Genomic DNA, 22,635 nt, shown 5'->3' on the forward strand with positions numbered 1-22,635 from the left:
AACTGATTGAAAAAGAATTCCCTCATTTATTTTATCTCACGTATTTCAAAAAAAGTTTGTAAATTTCTTTTACAATTATTTTTTTTTATATTTCAATATTTTCCTTACTTTTCCTAAGTTTCATTGTATTGTTTCATTTTTGTCACGTACGGACCATAAATAAAACTCGACAAAGTTTATTGGTGTAACTTAATGGAAATAATTTTTTTTGCCTTTTACATTATTATTTGAATTCGTTTTCACATATAAGCTTCACATGTACGTATAAAATTTCACACCTGTGAAATATTTTCACATATATATATAAAGAACATATATGTAAATATCAAATTTCACATATACATATAAACTTACACATATGTGAAATGTATTCACACATAAAGTTCACATATGTGAATTGTTTTCACATATAAAGTTCACATGTATATATATATTGACTTTAAACATATAAAGTTCACATTTACATATAAAATTTCACATTTGTGAAATATTTTCACATATACAAAGTTTACAAGTGCATATAAACGTTCACATATGAAGTTCACATGTAAAGTTTATATGTATAAACTTTCACATATAAAGTTCACATGTACACATAAACTTACACATATAAAGTCCGCATGTACATATAAACTTACACTACATAAAGTTCACATGTACATATAAACTCACACATATGAAGTTCACATGTACACATAAAATTTCGCATATATGTGATATATATTTTCAAATACATAAAGTTCACATGTACATATATACTTATACATATAAAGTTCACATGTACATATCAACTTACACATATAAAGTTCACATGTACAAATAAACTTACAAATATAAAGTTCACATGTACAAATAAACTTACAAATATAAAGTTCACATGTACACATAAACTTACACACATAAAGTTCACATGTACATATAAACTTACACACATAAAGTTCACATGTACATATAAACTTACACATATAAAGTTCACATGTACACATAAAATTTCGCATATGTGATATATTTTCACATACATAAAGTTCACATGTAGTACATGCATATATGAATGTTTGTACGTAAAAATCCATTATAAGTATAGTAAGCATGGACAAGAAACTTTTCTCGATTATGAGATAGTTTTCTTGTAATCGATGGTTTAACTTTGATGACAGTGATGACGAAAAAATGGGTGGGGTGATTGGTGGGTGGCGGGGGAGCGAGAAGGGCAACAGCGAAGAGAGAAAGAGAGTGGGAGATGGAAGGTGATAGAAGGAAAGGAGAAGTGAGGCGCCTGCTCTCCTTTGATGAGAGATTGAGTGAGAGAGACAAATAGAAAGAGTAAGAGAGAGAGAGAGAGAGGGGGAGAGAAAGAGATTGCATATAAAAGACAGAGAAGACAGCCGAGGTCAACAAGGTGCCCGATATGGTAACCCACGTCGGCCGTAAGTGCCGTTTTATATACCTGCTGCCTACGATTAGTTACTTCCATGGCTAAACCACCAAATGCAACTTACTTCAATTGAATATACAATATATATATGAACACATATTCATAGAACGCTAACACTTGGACGATACACACGATCCTTCAACAAAATCGCGGCCTTTTCCAATAACGAGGCAAGTCCAAGGTCTCAAATAATTCTAGATATTTATATTATATATATATATTTATAATCAAAACTAAAAATTCCATTTTCACACTACTTGCGAGGTTATTTATTGCTTTTATTACAAATTTTTTTCCCTATCTCTTTTTTCTCTATATTTGCAAAATTTTATCCTCAGGGACGTTGTACAGATGACAAATGGATATTGGTCAGAATATTTTTAATTATGCTTTGATTTTGAATATTTAATACTTTTTTAAGTGAAATTTAAAAAAAAAAATTGTATTTAATATTTATTATTTTTCAATTATATTTATTTTTTTCAATTTTTAAGTAATTAAACTAAATGATTTAAATTCTTTTTAATAAATACTTAAAGTATAAATATATACATTAAGCAAATACTTAAAACAAACATTTTTCATTCTTTTTTAATTTGTAAATATTTAAAGTAAACATTTTAAATTTTTTATTTGCAAATATTTAATAAGTAAATATCTTAATTGGTTTCAAAACTTGTAAAAATTTAAACAATAAATTAATTGTTCGTTTTTTTTAATTCAAATTTATATACATACCTATCAATAAAGTATTTTGGAAATTAACTCCGAAAATATATACTTGAAAATAACTCAATTTCAAGAAAATTCAATTATTTTTTAATTTACTCTTTGCGGGAAAGTATAACACTCCTGAGTGTCACTTTTTTTCTCTACTTTCTTGCTGATTACGAATCTGTGGTCAGTTTTTTAAAAATTCAAAATGGCGGATCGAATATGGCGGAGTTATTTTTTAAAATCGCTCAAATTCAGTTAAAACTTGTTACTCAGGGGTTTTTGGGGTTGCTGATTATGAAAATGAAGTCAGATTTTAAAAATTAAATTCAGTTTTTGAAAACATAAAATTTCTTATGCATTTTAGACGACAAATTCTTTAAAATATTTATATGAATTTATATTAACCTGCAATCATCATAATTATCATTTTTCTTTGGCGGAAAATTTATTTCAAGCATTTAAATAAAAATTTGAAGGGGGCCGAAAACAGGCCTTATCGACCCACATCCTTTCGAATAATTTTTGATTTATATTAATTTTGGTAGCTGTGGATTTTTTGGTATCCCTAATTGCAAATTCTTATATATATATATATATTTTTTTATATATATATATCGAATGTTGAAAATCTGACTTCATATTCGTTATCAGCGACCCCAAAAACCCCTGAATAATAAGTTTCAAGCGATATCGATCATTATTTAAAAAAATTTCCGCCATATTGGATCCGCCATTTTGAATTTTGAAAATCTGACTTCATATTCGTAATCAGCGACCCCAAAAACCCCCGAGTAACAAGTTTCAAGAGAATATGATCAATTTTAAAAAATATGTCCGCCATATTGGATTCGCCATATTGAATTTTGAAAATATGAAAAATTCGACTTTAGATGATTAATCAGCGACCCTAAAAACCCCCTAAAGTGTACTTTGTTATTAAATCCATGAAAACTACTAAAAATGAGTAAAATTTTACTATTTCTTAGTGAAATTCTACTAATTCAAATTTAGAGAGTTCCATGCTTCACTTTTGACTTATTCGGCTAACATATAGAATCAGTAAGCTGTAATTGATCAGCAATTGGCTAAATTACTAAATTACTAAAATTTACTAAAAAATTAGCAAAAATTATTCGAAATTTGAAATTATTTTTTTACTGTTATTGTAATTTATTCATTACTATATAATAATTATAATTATATTTGTTACCTATGCAGCAATTAAAATTCAAAAGTACTATTTATTATATACGAAAGGACTTGTCCCGTTTATAAATAAATGAAATAATTATATTTTAAAATATATGTTAATGATCATTACACTTGATAATAATCAATGATTGAGACATTAAAATTTACGATAAATAAGTGTTTAAACATTTCTTCACATATGGGGGGAAAAACGATGTGTGCGCACTTAAAATACTACTTTCTGTAAAAGTATACGTACCTACTAAACTCAATAATAAAGGAGCTATAACGGTGCTGGTAAACTACATAGTAAACTTTTTACAATCAATAGTGACGTTTTTTATTGACTTTTTTTTCGCATTATCCATTCGCTTTACATTGAATTTCGATTTTAGAAAAACATATTATTTCACAATAATCACTTCTTTTTTTTATTTACTTTAAACTGCAGTTTATTTTACAATATGTATATCATCTTTCATTTTACTTTTATATTATTTTTTGTGACGAGCGCTCCTAAGATATAGATATCAAAAAAACTTAAAATTTTAGGTTATGTTTATAATTTTTAAAGTAAAAATACGGAAAAAGAATAAATTACTATTTAAAAATTATTGATGTTTAAGTCTTCATTTATATCCAAAATATTCAATAAAAACTGGTTTCAAATTTATTGTAATTAAAGTTGAACTTTTAATGAAGATAAATGTAACACGAACCTAACCTATAATATTCGTTTGCTTTTTATAGGTATTTTATAGGAGTGTACCTATCACATATTTTAATTTAGTTTTCATTTTCTATTAATTTCTCTTAAAAATTATCTTTGCTTTTAATAAATTAAAAACTTTTCAATTTTTATATAATAATTGTTAATATCGATTTTTGAAAGATAGGTGAAGAAATAAAAAAAAATAATTTTTAATTTAAATTTTCATATGTTATTATTAATGCTTTTGATTACATTTTTTTTTGGTTGGGGGAGGGGTTAAATAAATGTAATTTTTATGAACAATTTTTCTTATATTTACTGCATTAAAAAATTATTTAGAAAACTTTCATTTGAAAAATGTTTCAATTTAGAATGTAAATGATTTTTTTTTTTTTTTTTTTTTTGAAGTGATTTCTGGGAAAAAGAGAGAAAAAAGATGAATTTACTATTCAAGGCACTGTGTGCGAATCTGCGCAGGCGCGTTCTATCAAATCATCCCACGTGCCCACAACGACTGTCGAGAATGGCTTCTGAATGACTTTTTTTTCTGCGTTATTTTAGAGAAGTGAAGAGAATGGGGTAGGAAGGGGGGGGGAAGAAGAAAAAAGAAGAAGAGAAAAATACACATTTGCCTTTTTGTATAATATAAAGATTCGACTCTAATATATAATATTGAGGCACGCATGGACTTTATAGTTAAGTATATATATATATAGTGACAAGCGCGCTCGCGGTGAAAGCGAATGACGAAGACACGTTTTGGGGGTCATTGGTTGCGTGCGAATTTCGAAATAAAGCCATCTGCATAAACAAAACTACACTATACATAAAATTTTGACAGTCAGACATAGTCTCTTTTGTCATACATATATATATATTGTGTATCAAAAAATTGTTTCCATTTAAGAATATTATAATATTTTTCTCAGCATGAAATTTTCCTTGACATTCGAATATAAAAAATTATAAATATTTATTAATATTATTATTCTTATAATTTTTTATTATTAATTTATTTTTATTTTCTTATTTAAATATATAAATGGGCTACGAATTTATTTCTTTTATTTTTTTTAAGAAACACAATCTTATAGGTTATGTTCGTTACATTTAGGTAAAAATGCATAAAGTTAGTGCGCTCTGAATTCAAACCGATTATGCTCAAGTCTTTATTACACTTAAAATATTCAATTAAAAGTATTATTCATTTTTAAAAATTAAAAACAATCTTTTATGCAAAGTAAAAAAATAACAAACATAACCTAACAAATTTTTCTTCTTTGGTCCCTTTCTTCATGACGCGTTAAATATAATATTATTATTTATTATTATTATTATTATTATTATTATTATTATTATTATTATTATTATAAAAATATCTTCACTGATTTAAATAATAAAAAGAAAAATATTCAAAAACTAATGAAAATATACGAATTATTATTTAATTTTAGCAGAAATAATTAAATATTTGCATAATTTTATTATTCACCATATATAAATTGTTTACATTTTTTATTTTCATTAGTTTTACTAAAATTCTGCAAAAAATTTTAATTTAAAAAATAAAATGTAAAAAAGTATTTTGACTTATGAAAAAAAACATTTGTTTTTTAATCAAATAAAGAAAATGTTTAGTTTTGTTTAAAACATCTTCTAAAAAAGAGAAATTATTTTTAATATTAATATTAAACAAAATTGATCAATAAATTCAACTCTTATATAAAAAAAAAAAAAAAAAAAAAAAAAATTAAACAAAATTTAACAAAATTTAACAAAATTAAACAAAATTAACTATTTATTATTTATAACCTAATATATAATTATATAAGTCTAGTTTTTTGCTTTAGTTTTATGTTTTTCTTTTCTAGAAAAACGATTTTAGAATAATAATTTTAGATTAGAATAATAAAAATAATAAAAATAATAAAAAATAATTCAATAATAAAAATAAATAAATAAACATTAAATATAATGAAACAAATATAACGAATAAATTAAAAATATAGTTTAAAAATTGTAACACTAAAACAGTTTTAGTATTCCAACGGCCTCATTTTTGACTCGGAAATAAATGTCTTCTATATACGCTAATTTTAATGCAGCTGTGTGCAGTTGTCGAGAAAATTTCAACTCATTTTAGAAAAGATTTGTTATACACTAAAATCAATTAACTAAACGACATAAAGTGCTCGACAAAATTTATATGTTATTCTTCTTCTTTTATTTTTTATTTGTTTTTAAAATGTTTCAAATTTATAACACACTTTAAATGTAAAAAATTTTTAAATATTACTTCCTTATAGCCTAAAGAAATCATTTTTCACGTTCCTCATTTCTCATAAAAAACCATCTAAACTATAATTATAAATTTTACTACTGAAAATCATAAATTTTTTAAAAATTAACCAAAATTCTTTTTTTTTGTCATGATTATTATTTTTATTATTATTATTATTATATTTATATTATTTTTGTTATTTGGATTAATATTTCTAGTCTTAATTTATGATAGAAATTATTGTTTAATCAATAATTATATTAAATATTAGAAAAACATTTTATATTTAAATTTTTAAGAAAAACCGCGATCTTAAAATTCTAAAAGCAATAGCGTTGTATATTTATTAATAATTTAAATAATTTCGATGTCGATTATTTTTATGAATAGTAATAATGTAGTAAATTTTAGAAAAAAAATGTCATTTTTATAGTCCAACTTCAAATTTATAATACAGGACCCCAAAAACCACTAGATATACGAAGTTACATAAAAATAAACAAATTTTTTTGTCAATTTGTCCGTCATGTTAGATCCACCATTTTGAATAGTAAAAAAAATAATAATTTAATATAAATTTCTATTATTTTTATTAAATTATTAACTTATTATTTATTTATTATTATCTTAAACAATAATAATAATAATAATATTAATTTGTCACCTCCCTGCGAAATTTATTGTTTACTTTCGATAATAGCACAGCGTAATTAATTAATTAATTATCAATTGATTATAATCTTATTTATTTCTCCAATATCACACCCAGAGAAAAATATTATTTAAACCAAATATATTTTATTTGAGTTAAATAAACGTATATTTGTCTCAGAATTAACTAGACTTTTTATTTCTTTTAAATAAAAATTTTATTCGACATTTTTATAATATTATTATATATTATTATTTCAATTCAAATAAATAAATAAATTATTGACTTATTATTATATTTATTAATTTAATCGTTATTATTTATTATATATTATCTACCGCTTGTGATTGTTACATTTTGAAAATAATATAATTAAAGCGTTTAGACCGCGCGTGTCCTCTTATTTGCGAAAATGGGGAATCACAAGATCACGTGACGCGCCCTATTAACGCGGCGCCGCGCGGGAATTTTAAATTCAAAATGCTAAAAATGAGTCTTACACGGTCGTTAGTATCGAGTCATTTGCGTCACCATCGGCGATGGTTACCTTGTCGCAAGGTGGTCATGGTCCCGACGGCCTAGTCGCCCAGTCCCACACTCGGAGAAAATTATCGTTGATTCAACCGAACACACACTTTTATATATATATACATATTGTTATTACAACACTTTTTGTATTCAGATTAAAGACCATTTTTAATTCCCATTTAAAAAATATTGTTCCACAATTTTTTTTTCCATTTGCTTCTTTTTTATTAATTTTTAATTACTGTTTTTTAATGTTCTAAATATTTTTAAATAAATGTTAATAAATACCTAATATAATAATAATAATAATATTTCTTTTATTTATTATCATTATTATTATTGTCATTAGATTACTTATTAAAATTAAATTAATAATAATAGTAATAATTAAATTAATAAAATTCAAATAATAATAATAATATAATAATGATAATAACAATGAATAATGTTAGTTAACATTATAATTATATATTAATAATAAATATAAATAATAAATAGGAAATTTTACTAAATTTTCTATTTAATGAAAAAATGCTAACTAAAAAGTAAAAATGAAAAAGAGTATTTTTAAAAAATCGTCATATAAATGAATGTAAAAATATTAATAAGTATAAATTATTATTTACTTTTACAGTTACTGCATATTATAAGAATAATTATTCAACAATTTTTGCTGATTGGCAATTTTATGTATGTAACTCTGCCCAATTACAAAGGAAAATTTATTTCAAATCTTTTTTTGTATTCAATTATTAAAAACAAAATATCTTTATTTAATAACAATTAAACTTAATTTAATCATTATTACATTATATAGTAACAAACTAATTAAATAAAATTTTAATTTTTTCATAAAATTTAATAAAAAAAATCATATTCTTCTGTTCGAAATAATTTTTACTTATTTTATACTTTTTTCAATTTTTTTTCAATTTTAATAATAGTTTAATGTGAAAAAATTGTTAAGTGATAAAAAAAAATATTTATCTCTGAGAAATTTGTTTAAAGATTAGATTTACAGTCAAGTGTGTGTTGTGTGTGCTGAAGAAACATAGAATTCGTGTAAATAAAATAAAAATTTTCGTGTGTTTGTTTTATAATGAAAATAAGGTGGAAGTGTATAATGTGCGACTTATCGATAATACTTATGTAACAGAAGGAAATAATCCACAGCCTCCGGAATATATAATCCAATCGTCTCACTTTTTTTCTCAATTCAAAAAAAAAAAATTTACTTTTCTCTAATATTTTGCACCACTTTGATTATTCATTTCGTTCCATATAAAACGTTCAGGATATTTTTTATCATAAAAGTATATATCTAAATTTCTTTTTGCAAAGAAAAGAAATTTTTTATACAGAAAAATTTATTAGTAAAACAAAGCTTATAAAAATTTTTTTTTCTACTTATTAATTAAGAAAACAAACTGATTTTAATTGAGAAAATAATAAACAATTTCGTCAAGTATATTATATACTAAATTGGATTTATTTAGTTTTTTTATTCCTTTTTTTTATTTTAATTTGTTTCTTGTGTTCAAATATATATTTATAAACATTTTTTTTTAAATATTTAAAAAGATTTTAACACTTTCTTTAATTTTAATATATAAAAAGGTTTCAATATTTTTTAATTTTTAATATTTAAGATTGTAATGCTTTTTTATTTATAATATTTAAGATTTATTTTATTTTTAATATTTTAAAAAAACGCTTGAAATTTTAGAAAGAATTTACTTTTTAAGATTCAAAACGTTAATAATAATAGACTGTTATATTATAAAAGTGAGAGTATAAAGGAACGAAGGTCGTGAGTGAAAAGTATCACTTGACAGGTGTCAATAAATTTAATGAAAATTGAAAAAAAAATCATAAAAAAGAAAAATGTTTTAGAGAAAAAAAAAAAGGAAAAAAAAAATTCTTTTTGGGTCCGAACACACTGATAACGGGAGGGGCCTCTCACCTTCCTCCTATTTTCATTTGTTCAGGCAATTTTTTCGCCGGACTGCAAAGCACGACATCGCAGCGCGGACTTTTTTCATCGAGCACCGATTCGCGGAAACTGCGCGTTTCAGAACACGCGAAGAAACGGGCCTCAGACGTTCGCTTCGCGTAATAATAATGAGCGCATGCGCGCAAAATTCTCCCTTCCCCTTTGAGCGGAAATCCCCGCTCTGGTCCCAACACTCTAATCCACCAGTAACCCCCTCCCCTTTCACAACTCTATTCTCTATCATATCATCAATCACCATTTCCCCGTATGGAATATATATTGGGCCCGATATAATAAGAATATACTGTGGAAGCGATTTTAAAGAAAGCACCCTAAGAAATATAAGTATTTTTTTATTTAAGGCAGATTTATAATTTTTTTTTATTTATATTTTTTTAGGTCATTTAGGTCATTTTTGAAAAAAAGGTCCGTAAGGTCCATAAAATGTACGATATAATTTGGATAATTTTAGAGAAATTACAAATGACTGTAGAAATTCAATTATTTTCAAATAATAAAATTCTTCTAAGAAATTCAATTGTTTAAAAATATTTTAATAAAATTCTTGACAAAATTTCAATTATCTTTAGAAATAATTAAATTCTTCTACAAAATTCAATTATTTTCAAACATTTTAATAAAATTCTTGTCAAAATTTCAACTATCTTTAGAAATAATTAAATTCTTCTCCAAAATTCAATTATTTTCAAACATTTTAATAAAATTCTTGTCAAAATTTCAACTATCTTTAGAAATAATTAAATTCTCCTCCTAAAATTCAATTATTTTCAAAAATTTTAATAAAATTCTTGTAAAAATTTCAATTATCTTTAGAAATAATTAAATTCTTTTCCAAAATTCAATTATTTTCAACAATTTTAATAAAATTCTTGTCAAAATTTCAATTATTTTCAAAAACTTTCCTCAATTCAATTTTTAATATGGGTATCTATTATTCAAATAAAATTTTCCACAAGAATTCAATTATTTAAAAAAAACTTTTAATAATATTCTACACAAACCTTTAATTATTTTCACAAAATAATAAAAATTTCACAGAAATTCAATTATTTACAAATTTTATAAATATTTCTTAGCCATAATTCAATTATATTCATAAATAAAAAAAAAGTATGGCAGAATTTTGATTATTTTTTAAACAATTTTATTCATTTTCCTCGAAAAATGTAATTATTCATAAAAATTTTATTAAAATTCATTAAAAAATAATTCAATTATTTAAAAATTTGTTAATAAAATTCTTTGAGAATTTTAATTGAATTGAGATTTCAATTTTAATAAACATTCATGTTATTCGATAAATTATTTATTTTGGTATTTAAATAATTGAATTCTCGTATAAGTTTCTAATCAAAACTGATTTAAAAATTCATTTTTTTTTTAAATTTTTGATAATAATTGAATATTAAAAGCATTGGAGCATGAAATTTTAGAAAAAATTGAATTTTGAAAAGGTTTTAAATTAAAATCTTGGAAAATCTGAATTTTCATACTTTTCAACTAAGAATTCTGTAAAATTAATTTTTTTTAAAAAAGTTCTCGTCAAAATTTCAATTATTATATTTTCAAATAATAAAATTCTTCTAAGAAATTCAATTGCTTTCAAAAATTTAAAAAAAAATTCTTGTCAACATTTCAATTATCTTTAGAAATAATTAAATTCTTCTCGAAAATTCAATTATTTTCAAAAAAATTTTAATAAAATTCTTGGCAAAATTTCAATTATTTTCAAAAATTTTCCTGAATTTAATGATTTTTAATAGGCATCTACTATTCTCTAATAAAATTTTCCTAAAAGAATTTAAGTATTAAAAAGCAATTTAATGAAATTCTACACTTTAATTATATTTCCAAAATAATAAAAATTTCACAAGAATTTCATTATTTACAAATTTTTTTATAAATTTCTTCGCAATCATTCAATTATTTTTATAAATACTAAAATTTTTACAGGGATTCAATTATTTTGGTAAATAATAAACTTTTTATTAGGAATTCAATTATTTTGAAAAAAATAAAACTCATCATTTTTAATACAATTTTTAATCAAATTCCTCGAAAAATGTAATTATTCTTAAATATTTTATTAAAATTCCTCAAAAAAATTCAATTATTTAAAAATTTATTAATAAAATTCTTTATGAGAATTCAATTTTAAGAAACATGCAATTATTTAAATAATTTTTTTTTAGTATTTAAATAATTGAATTCTAGTAAAATTTTCTCATAAAAATTGACTAAAAATGAATTTCAGTTAAAATTTTAGATAATAATTGAATATTAAAAGCATTAGAGCGTTAATTTTTAGAAATAATTGAATTTTGAAAAGGTTTCAGATTAAAATCTTTGAAAATTTGAATTTTTCATATGTTTAACTAACAATTCTGTGGAATTAATTTTTTTTTTGAGAAAGTTTAATTGCGGTTTTCTTTTATATTATTTGAAGTTTTTATTTTCTAATATATATTTAATTAAAGAATTTACGAATAAAATTGAAATTTCGTAAAATTGAATATTTTAAACAAATAAATTTGAAAATTGTCAAAGAACTTTTCCGAAAATTATTAAAAATAATCGATTTTAAGAAGAATTTTAGTTAAAAATTCTTGAAAATAATAATTAATAATAATAATAATTTATGTCAAATAATGTATATCAAATGACTATTATGTATGTCAAATAAGATTTGGCTTTCTATCTTGGACGATTTCGTAGAGAATTGAAAAATATTTGATACCTATTTTTTTATTTTTGTCTAACTTGCTGTTTTAGGGATTAAAAATCACAAAAACGCCCAAAAAATCTGATTTGCTAAATTCAAAATGGCGGATCCAATATGGCGGAATTTTGTTTAATTAGGAGGATTAGCTTGAAACTTGTTACTCGGGGGTTTTTGGGGTCGCTGATTACGAATTTGAAGTCTGATTTGCAAAAATCAAAATGTCAGGGAAGAAGTTTTAAAAATTCACTTGAATTTCGGCGAATTTAATAAATTTTAAAAAAAAATTCATCCAGACTAAAACATTGTACATTTTTCAGCATTTCACTGAAGAAAAACTAAATAAATAAAAACTGAACAAAATAATAATTAAATAATAATAATAATAATAATAATAATAATAATTATTATTATTATTATTATTATTATTATTATTATTATTATTATTATTAAAAAGTATATACTTTTTTCAAAATATATTATAAATTATGAATGTTTAAAAATAATCGTAAATACTAAAAAGGTATTAAAATATTACAAAAATGTTTTGGGGAATATATTAAAAATAAACACAATATTTTTTTTTTATTACAATGTCGATATATTTATGTACAAAAAAATTTCAATGCATTATACAATTATTAACTCTCCGTATCATCGATTCGTAAAAATAATTACCTTCCTTATTTAAATTAATTAAAATATTAAGTCATGGTGCAACTTAACCGTCATAGTGAAGGTAGATATTGACTATTTCCTTCTTCAAAATTAGAAAAAAAATCGCTCTCTGGTTTCTATAATACATAGTTCTAAAGTTTAATTATAAGACAGATCTTTGATTAGAACCACTTCAAATTTCCAAAAAGCAATTTTCAATTATATATTTTGTTTTTGCACTAAAATTTATATTCACATTTTCCATCAATATTTTTTTTTCACATAAAATTTTAATATTTCACAAAATTATTTATTTGTATACTCTATTTTTATTCTTTTTTTTTTTCTTTGATTTTTTCCAAAGATATTTTTTTGTGCATCAATTACTGATTTTCGAATTTTCTTTTTTAAATCAGTTTTTCAATGAAATTTATTTTTACAAAAATACTTTGAATACTTTAAAGCTTTACATTCCTATATCTTAAAAAAATTATTGTTCCTTAAGAATCGATTTTGTAAAAAATTTTTTTCCGTAAATTTTTAATTTTAATTTTTGTATTTTTTTTTAATTTTCTCATAAATATTCGACAATTTTTTCTAATATTATCAGTCGAGAGAAAATTTATGTCTTTTTCTCTATTTTTCATTTTTTTTTTTTTTGAAACATTTTCTTTTGCAATAAAACTTTAAAAAAAATGATCTTTGATGGAAAAATCAACTGATAATTTAAAGACTAGAAATTCTAACGATAAAATTGCCTTAATAGAGGAAAAAAAATTTTTAATTTTAATATATATATTTTAATTACTAATTTTTTAAAAATTTGACGTGGTCCCTTTTTTTTAAATACCACTCTTAGAGACTAAATTTTTGTATACAATGACTTTGTATAAAGTAGTTTTTGTCTACGGCTTACGACAAATTAAAAGTAGGTTTTTTTTATTTTTTTTTTAAAGATTTAAAGAACAAAAAGAGAATTAAAACAAAAATTACAACTTTTTACATTTAGAGGTACGATTCGGCTAAGGACACTTATTTTATTAAATTAAGTATCGTCTTTAGAATTCATTTATATATATATATATGTATATGTATATATAAAATTATATTATCTACGCAGACATAAATACAAATTTACAATTCTTAAATACATTATTAAAAATCGAGGAGAATTCATGGAATAAATAATAAATATATTTGAAATTACATTTACTCGAGTCACAATCATTCATTAATGTTGGCATATAATAAATAAGGTGCTACATTTTTTCTATTTTCTTATAATCCGGTCACTTAATGGCATTTTTCTTTAGTCATTTTTCCTTTTTTTCTTTCTTTTTTTTTTGTTTTTTCTTGTTTAAAATATTGTTTCATTCCTTTTCATATATTATAATACAAGTTTTGCATTTTTAACGCTTTTTTTATGATTAAAAAGAAAAATCTTTCAAGTACTTTTTTGCCAAAGAAAACGCAAACTTAAAACCGAAAAAAAGTTATTTTCATAATTTTTTTTTTATAATATATTACTTACTACAGTTCTAATTTATAATTACAAAATTTTACCATTATTGCAATTTTTATTTAAAGTTTCATTTTAACTTTTCTTTCAATTTTTCATTTAAATTCTTATTTTCATCTTTATTTTAATTTTAACTTTAATGTTTATTTTAATTTTTATTAAAATTTTCCATTAATTTTAATTTTTGTTTTAATCCTTTTTTAAATTTAATTTAATCCTCATTTTAGATTTTCGTTTTCTTTTAATTGTTAGAAAAAAATGTTATTCAAGAAAATGAAAAAAAAAAAAAAAAAAATTTTTTTTTAATCGGTTTTAAGTTTGAAAATATTTTTTTTTAACAAATTTCTATATTCTACCCTGAAGTCCTTGAAAAGAAACTCGATACTGCCATTGGTAACAAAAAAATTTTTTTTTACTAGTTTCGCACCTCTTTCTAAATTTTAAAATATATATTTACATTTCTCAACCTCACAAGGCCTTCGTTGACATAAAACTATCTTTAAGATTCAGAAATTTACAGAAAAGAATGAAAAAAAACGTTCATTTATTTACGAAAAAAAAACTAATTTTACAGAATTTAAAAATTAGCAATATACTTCAAATTCTTGTTAATGCGAAGAAAAAACTTTTTTTCTTCTAAATTAAAAAATTCAAAAAAAATTTTCTTCAAGAAACAGTTTTTTAAAATTTATCTTCTTTTTTACAATTTTTTAATTATTTTTTTTATTTAAAATTAAATTTTTTTAAATTAAAAAAAAATTTGAAAGAAACAATTTTTATTCTTTTTTTTGTCGAAAAAAATAAACATTTTTGAAATAAAATTAAAATCACGTGACGAGAGAGAGAATTGCGTATTTTTTTCGTCACGTGATGGTCGTGCGCATAAAATGGCCGCCGTCAATATGAACAGCTGATCTCACATCTTCCAACAATCGAAGAATATAACGACGCTTTTCTAGCATTTCCAGAAAATTATTAAATTTCGATACAATTATTTGAGTTTTTGTTACTTTAGTTGATAAAATAAACAAAATAGCTTCAAAAAGTGTACTTTCTTTTTGAAACATTATTTTTTTTAAAGCTTCATTTTGTCTAACAAGAAAAACTTTTTTTTTCTTTTATTTAAAAATACGTTAATTTTTTTTTTAATAAACTTTCTACTTTTTGAAAGATTAACACTTTCACTGTATGAAAAAATTTTTTTTTTAATGTGTTTTATTACAAAAGTGTTTCTTTTGCAAAAGTTGTTTTTTGCAAGTATTTTTAAGTTTATCATTTAAAAAAAAAATTTATTTTTATTAAAAAAATTGTTCAAAGAAGAAGCAAGCTTTTTTGATAAAAATTCTTTCTCAAGAATAGAACAACACCCATATTTTTTACTGTGAGAAAGAAAGAAAGAAAGAAATTTTTCCTTTCTTTCATTGAAATAATACTTTTTTATTTTCGCTTCGAACTATAAAATAGAACAAAGCGAAATTTCGTCGAATTACTTATAAAGTGATTATTTAGTATTATTTATAATTATAATTATTAAAAATCTAACCTAATCAGCCTTCTGTGTGTTCTCGCTTTGCGTGGTACTTGAGCAGTAGCTGCCGGTCGTTTCTAGTGTTTATTGTTTGAGCTAAAGTCAGAATCATGCTCGGAACTTGAACTGGAAGATTCCGCAGTAAGATTCGTAGTAAAGCGAGCGCCCCTTCGGCTGGAACTTGAGTGTCGACACTTGTCTCCACGATCAATTCCACCTACAACAGTGGTTTAAATAAATAATTAGTAAAACAATTTTTTTTTTTTAATTGTTGACTCTAATTACGAGGAATTTTTATACATTTTTCAGTAATTACCGGGTTGTCAATTGTTATTTTAAAATTAGATTGCAAACGTGTTAATGAACATAAAAACTAATGCAGGAAACATGCATTTCTTCAGTCCCTTCAGTCTAGATTGAAAGAAATGTTAGGTTATGTTAACATTGCAGTCAGAATAGTTGCAAAGTTTATTATTTTAGCCACGAACTAAAAATTATAATAGAAATGACGCGGTTTTCAAAAAGGTGTGCAAACCGTAAGGACAGCATATATGCAGTTACCTGTACAATACGGTCAAATGCATTAATGCCTTCCTTCCGGTTTGGCGACGTTTTATATATAAATAGTAAAGAAGTATCAAAAAATTATATTATGAATATAAGTGATATGAAATTTTATACAATTGACAACCAATAATCAAGTTTTTAAAAAATTTCTTCAGAATTAATACTCACTGGTGTGAAGTTCAACTTTGATGTTGGCAGTGGCTGTGACTTTAGTTGTGATATGTGACGTTGATGGCATAGATGACGTATTAGATCCATTCGGATCAGATCCGCTACAGTTCTGTTAGTCAAAACAAAAAGAAAACGCACTCGTTAGACATGCAAACTTATCGAAAATTCTCATATTCTCAGCTAAAAAGTTTGCTACAAACTTTTTGGCTGTTTGGGGTGTCGTCGTCCAAAGTAATAAAGTCTATAGATTTCATTAGCTTTTGGAAATGACTTTATGGAAAGTATGAAAAAAAGTAAGAAGAATGCTGATCCTTACCTGATTATTGCATATCGACGACGTCGTTGTCTCAACTGTAACTTCAGGTTGAACGATAATATTACACGACTCCTGTGTACTGTGCCATGAATTTGGTTCCTCCGTGATTGTCGTCAATGAAGGTTCATTATGCACCCTTGTATTCTCAATTTTATGTGGACGCCTTGGTGCAGACGGTGCTTTAATTCTTCTAATGATTGGCGTCGCTGGTGGCGTTGGCGTCGATATCCTCTCGGGATGTTCATTTGGAATTATCTCCGCCTGCGGTCCAATTAATGAGAGTAAAATTGGAAAGAAAAAGAAACCATTCACCATACCGACAATAACGGCACTGAATAATATCAAAAAGAAATAACGCACAACAAAGTCAAATTCAGAGAAGGCCAACATCATCACTGATAATAGTGTCGTCATACCGCCGTGTAATACCGGTGCAAATGAATATTCCAGCGCAAGTTTTGTTCGTCTATCACGACCACCGATACTTGTCACAAAACCCAAACAGAAATGAACAACAAATGGAATTGAAATACCAACGCTTACTATTAAAAGAACAGCTGGTACGGCACTTAGATTTATGTTAAATAGTCCCATGATGCCGAGGAGTTGAATAACAACTCCGGCCAGGTAAAATTGCACAAGTACAACCGCCCAGAGATTCATTAGGAGAATTGATGTAATTATGGTAATTACGAATAAAGCTGCGCCTAGGGCGTAGGCTAGACACGCTCTCAAGTCCATATATTGTTCCCAAAACAAAAATGGAATTCCAGAGGGGAAATTTGGTAGACCACGTTCCTCGAAGCGTTTTGATATTTTTCTCACACTGTGTATCATTTGTGTGATTTCAACAGTGTCGGTGAGTTTGTGCAGATAGAAGGGCATTTGAGCGTAAACAATTGACATACTTTTGGGAATTTTCAATTCATGATCGATACTGAAGAACCATTCCCTTGGCATTGGTCGAATATTGGCTTGAGAAGCGCCATAAGCGAGAGCATCGTTCGAAGCCCAAGCACTGAGGTAATTGTAAAATCCTCTGGGATTTATTATCCCTTCGGAGCTAACTAGACGGACTTGATTTATCAACGATTTATCAATGGGATTACCAACGTGGCCGGTTTGAACGAGGAGTTTATAAGCCATTATTGTATCGTGTGATGCGTTCTTATTCCATCCCTCGACGTTCACGTAACCTTTCTTGTAGTCCTTGTCAAAGGCTGCTTGCAGACCTTGAAGCCATTTTCTGAAGAGACTGAGCCAAAATTCCGGTAGACCACCATTGTCGTTTTTGATGATATTCTTCACTCGTATGAACGCATCGTGATAATCTTGGAGTAATTTTTGTTTGTACGGATACTCGATATCGCTGCCGGTAACAGCAAACATACTGTAGAAACCAAAGTGTTTTGTTTGAGCCGTGAGAAATGCGTGTTCGTCGGAATTTTGCGGCGCAATATCAGCGAGATCCAAGCCATCCTTAACTCTCGTCGCTTGCCAAAGACTCACCGTTAGGATCAGACCGAGAAGAACCATTCCCACTACTTTCGTAATTGGTTTCGTGAGGAATGGAGCATAGATCTCTCTAACCCAACACGTTAACGAGAATCTAAGACAATTATCCTGTGAGCATCCCGTTAAGGTGTCCTCCTCGGAGCATTTATCATCCTCAACCACATTCCCACCGACCCAATACTCATTCTGTTGATTGTCCGAAGTCAAAATTTGCGTACAAGTCTCACGTCGTTCTGGTGGTATCGCCCTGGTCACAGCCTGTTTTGCCTTGACGTTGCACAATTTATTGTTGTGAATTTTAATTTCCGTCGACACTGAGGGAACGCAACAGCAAAATATATCCGAACGTCCGGAACGTCTGCGTCGTAAATCGAGACTCATCATTGCCGGGAAGATGAGCATTATCGCCGCCAGTCCAAAGAGATTCAAAATACCCGCCTGGAGAGCGAATATCCTCAGAGCTGGAATTGGAATCAGCCAGGACGAAAAGAATGCAACACCCGAGCAAAGACGAGTTAGAAAAACCACGAGTCCGGTACGTTTGAGAATCACACCCGTTTGTTCACTGCGATGCACGCCAGTCATTGATAATTCACTGTAAGTGTGGGTTAAGAGGAAAATATCCGAAACAGCAAGTACGACATTGAGAAAGGGCAATGTTTGCGTTGTCACTGCATTAAAGGGTGTTCCAATGATGGCGCAAAAACCCAGACCCGATGCTTCGGCAGCGTACACGAGGATCACGCCTCCAATTCCAATTCCCGATTGGGAACGCACTGGATCACCCCGTCGATAGAGAACCACTCCAACATAGAGGAACTGTAAAGGAGAATTCAAATTTTAGAATCAAATGGAATTTTCAATTGTGAGAGAGTTGGGAAATTTTTTTTTTTTTTTGAATACTTACAATAATTGCTCCACCGATAATGACAGCAGTGTAATTGACTTCACTGTACTTTTTGAGAATATCGTTTAGAGTGATTGTACTAAATGCGTAATGATTATAGTCCTCGGTGATGTTCAGATGAAGACGTTGTTGCACAACTTGGCTAAAGGCTCGTTGCCATGTTTCGAGGATCTTTGTGGCCTTCTCCTGCGACCAATCGATGTGACGAACTTTCGCGTGATTATTCATGTAGTCGTAGAATTCTCTTTCGCCCATCAATTGAACGACTGTTTGTAAAGCCTCTGCCTTAGTGATGTGCCCGGTTTTATTGTGCTTCGCCCCACCGACGACCAATTCCTCTGGCCAGTGCATGTGCTTTGCCGCAAATCCATAACAACCGCCAGTCAATTCCGTTCCAATATCAGGGGGCTACAAAAATAAATCATAATTTAGTAAAGATTTTATCATTGAGTATGATAATGTTCTTTCTAATTCGTTGCGAGAATGTGTTGCGAAATTAAAAAGAGAGTGAATAAAATAAATTCGATAGCCATTATAGAAACCTTTTGGAATTACAACTCTATCAAACTATTTGCAGAAAAATCCAGACTTTGTTCTGATGAGATTATTAGAGGAAGTCTTTTTGATGACATTATTAGAGGAAGTCTTTTTGATGACATTTTTAGATGAAGTCTTTTTGATGATATTTTTGGGATAAGTCTTCTTGGTAGCATTGCTAGCATATATTGTTTTTATTACAGTTTTAGGGTAAGTCTTTTTGATGATATTTTTGGTATTAGTCATCTTTGTAGCATTACCGGCGTATATACTGTATTGATGACAGTTTTAGGGTAAGTCTTTTTGATGATATTTTTAGGGTAAATCTTCTTGGTGGCGATGTCTCGATTTATCGTCTAAATGGCAAATTTTTTATGACATTATCGGTATACAGTAAGAATACTTGACTATGAATCAGCTCTAAGTGTAATGCGTATATCATTTTGAGGACAGTGTTAGGGTAAGTCTTTTTGATAATATTTTTGGGGTAAATCTTCTTGGTGACATTACAGGCGTTTATTGTTTTGATAATACTTTTGGGTTAAGGCTTTTTATGATATTTTTGGGGTAAATCTTTTGGATGGTGTTGTTATATTGTTCAGGTGTCAATCTTAGGGTAAGTATTTTTGGTGACATTGTCGATATATATCACTTTGATGATTTTTTTAGGGTAAGTTTCTTGGGGACATTGCCGGCGTATATTGTTTTAATGATAGTTTTGGGGTAAGTCTTTCTGATGATATTTTTGGGGTAAGTGATTTTGGTGACATTGTTGTGATACATCGCTTTGATGACATCTTTAGGGTGAGTTTTTTTGATAATATTTTTGGATAAGGATTTTTGATGACAGTTTTAGGGTAAGTCTTTTTGATGATATTTTTGGGGTAAGTCTTTTTATCATTGTCAAGATTTATTGTTTTGATGACATTTTCAGGGTAAGTCTTTTTGATGATATTTTTGGTTTGCCTCTTTTTGGAGGCATTGTAACAGTTTTTCGTTTAGATAGCAATCTTAGGGTAAGTGTTTATGATGAGATTTTCGGTATTTAATCATTTTGGTGTCATTGTCAGTGAATATCATTTCGATGACAGTTTTAGGGTAAGTCTTTTTGATGATATTTTTGGTGTACGTCTTTTTAATGACATTAGCACAACATATCGTCTAGATGACAATCTTTGGGTAAGTGTTTTTGATGACTTTGTCCGTATATAATCATTTAGGTGACATTATCGGTATATATCATTTTGATCACATTTTTAGGGTAAGTCTTTTTGACGTTTTTTTTAGATACCTCTTCTTGGTGACATTACAGATCTATATTGTTTTGATGACAGTTTTAGGGTAAGTCTTTTTGATAATTATTTTGCAATGAGACTTCCTGATGAGATTTTCAAATTACATCTTCAAAAATGAGAAATATAAGTCTTCGGCTAAAAATCGTTGATACAAGGAAAGAGTCTTTTATCACAAATATGACCAAGACTGCCGTTAGTATAGAACATCAGCTACTTGAATTACCTCGACGATGTCCTACAAAAAATGGATGGTCAAAAGATGACGGTTTCTGTTTACACAAGTATTACTGACTTCCTGATATCTAGTAGCAGATTGCTGACTTAAAAAACGGTAATCAATTAAAAGATTATAATTATTTTCTTGAATGAAGCTTGTCTGGAATTTGACAACAATATTAAATTCAATTTGAATGAAGGGATGATGTGAAATTTCAAAGTGAAAAGTTTGACGAGGTGACAGCTTGGAATGTGCGACTTGAGATGATGTGTTTATTTACCGAGAGAAAGAGAGAGAGGGAGAGAGAACTACCGCTCGAGAGCGAAGACTGGATCCTGGATCCAATCGGTTACAATGGAAAGACTCTAGCGGGGTGACACCCGCATGCCAGAGAGTAGACTGAAAGCACCGACGAGGCCCACCCAACTTGATTATCCTACGGCTTATGCATCAACCACTGGCGTAACATTCAAAAATCTTTCCACATTCCACAGCTCTCATAATCCTTGTAATCCAAATCCAAATCCTTGTAATTTCAAACTACAATCACATTTTTGATTCCATAAAGAAAAAAATATCTATAACGTTATCTTTGGGATACTCTTTTGTTCCTATATTTGTGTATCTAACTAATTAATTCCTGATTGAAATTCGAAACTTGTAATTACAATTCCAACCAGGAACTTGCCATCAGAAAACAAAACACCGAGACATAATTCAAGCATACCGGTAGCCGCAAATTAACCACATAGTTAATAAGATTAACTTTTTGGAAATTTTTTTGATAACCTCAAAAGAGTATTGAATGACTAATGAGACACTAGATGTCTTGACAGGTGAACATTGAGTTGAGTTTACAGCTACCGAAACTAGTTTTTAATTGATCATCCAAGCAATTAAGTAGCTAGGACTTAGGGTCATTATAAGGCGCTTGGATTGCACGATTGAAGAGGCATTCTCCGCAGGGGAAAGGTGCTCGATAGCAGGAGAGAAGAGAGGACAGAATTGCCCTGGAGCAAAAAGAACAGAAAAAAATGAAGCAAAAAAAAAAGAAAGAAACAGAAAATGAGGCACAAGAGGAGAAAGATGAACTACCCTTTAGGCAAAAAGGTTTGCAGCTGTTTCCTCTGATAACTTCATTCCAAGATGAGAGCACA

At 26.8% G+C, this 22,635-nt stretch overlaps 2 protein-coding genes across 6 annotated transcripts in view; both read right to left on the reverse strand.

Moving 5' to 3' along the window:
• The window catches only part of LOC122512531 (cell division control protein 12), a 52,102-nt gene extending 42,475 nt beyond the window's left edge, over positions 1-9,627 (reverse strand). The window contains exon 1 of the mRNA XM_043628426.1: positions 9,480-9,627. The gene's annotated coding sequence lies outside the window, so the exon portion shown is untranslated. The remainder of the gene's footprint in view (positions 1-9,479) is intronic.
• A 5,020-nt stretch (positions 9,628-14,647) lies between these two features.
• Positions 14,648-22,635, reverse strand: part of LOC122512506 (protein patched) — a 50,396-nt gene continuing 42,408 nt past the window's right edge. For 2 of the 5 annotated variants that reach the window (XM_043628405.1, XM_043628379.1), the window contains exons 7-10: positions 19,430-19,837; positions 17,008-19,341; positions 16,689-16,800; positions 14,648-16,176 (exon numbers count right to left, since the gene is read on the reverse strand). In XM_043628405.1, the coding sequence (XP_043484340.1) occupies positions 16,031-16,176; positions 16,689-16,800; positions 17,008-19,341; positions 19,430-19,837 (3,000 nt within the window). In that variant the 3' untranslated portion in view covers positions 14,648-16,030. The remainder of the gene's footprint in view (positions 16,177-16,688; positions 16,801-17,007; positions 19,342-19,429; positions 19,838-22,635) is intronic. The other 3 variants (XM_043628397.1, XM_043628414.1, XM_043628388.1) reach the window with 2 other exon arrangements.

This window comes from Leptopilina heterotoma, unplaced genomic scaffold (assembly GCF_015476425.1).
Source record: "Leptopilina heterotoma isolate Lh14 unplaced genomic scaffold, ASM1547642v1 Lhet_1, whole genome shotgun sequence".
Taxonomy (NCBI): domain Eukaryota; kingdom Metazoa; phylum Arthropoda; class Insecta; order Hymenoptera; family Figitidae; genus Leptopilina; species Leptopilina heterotoma.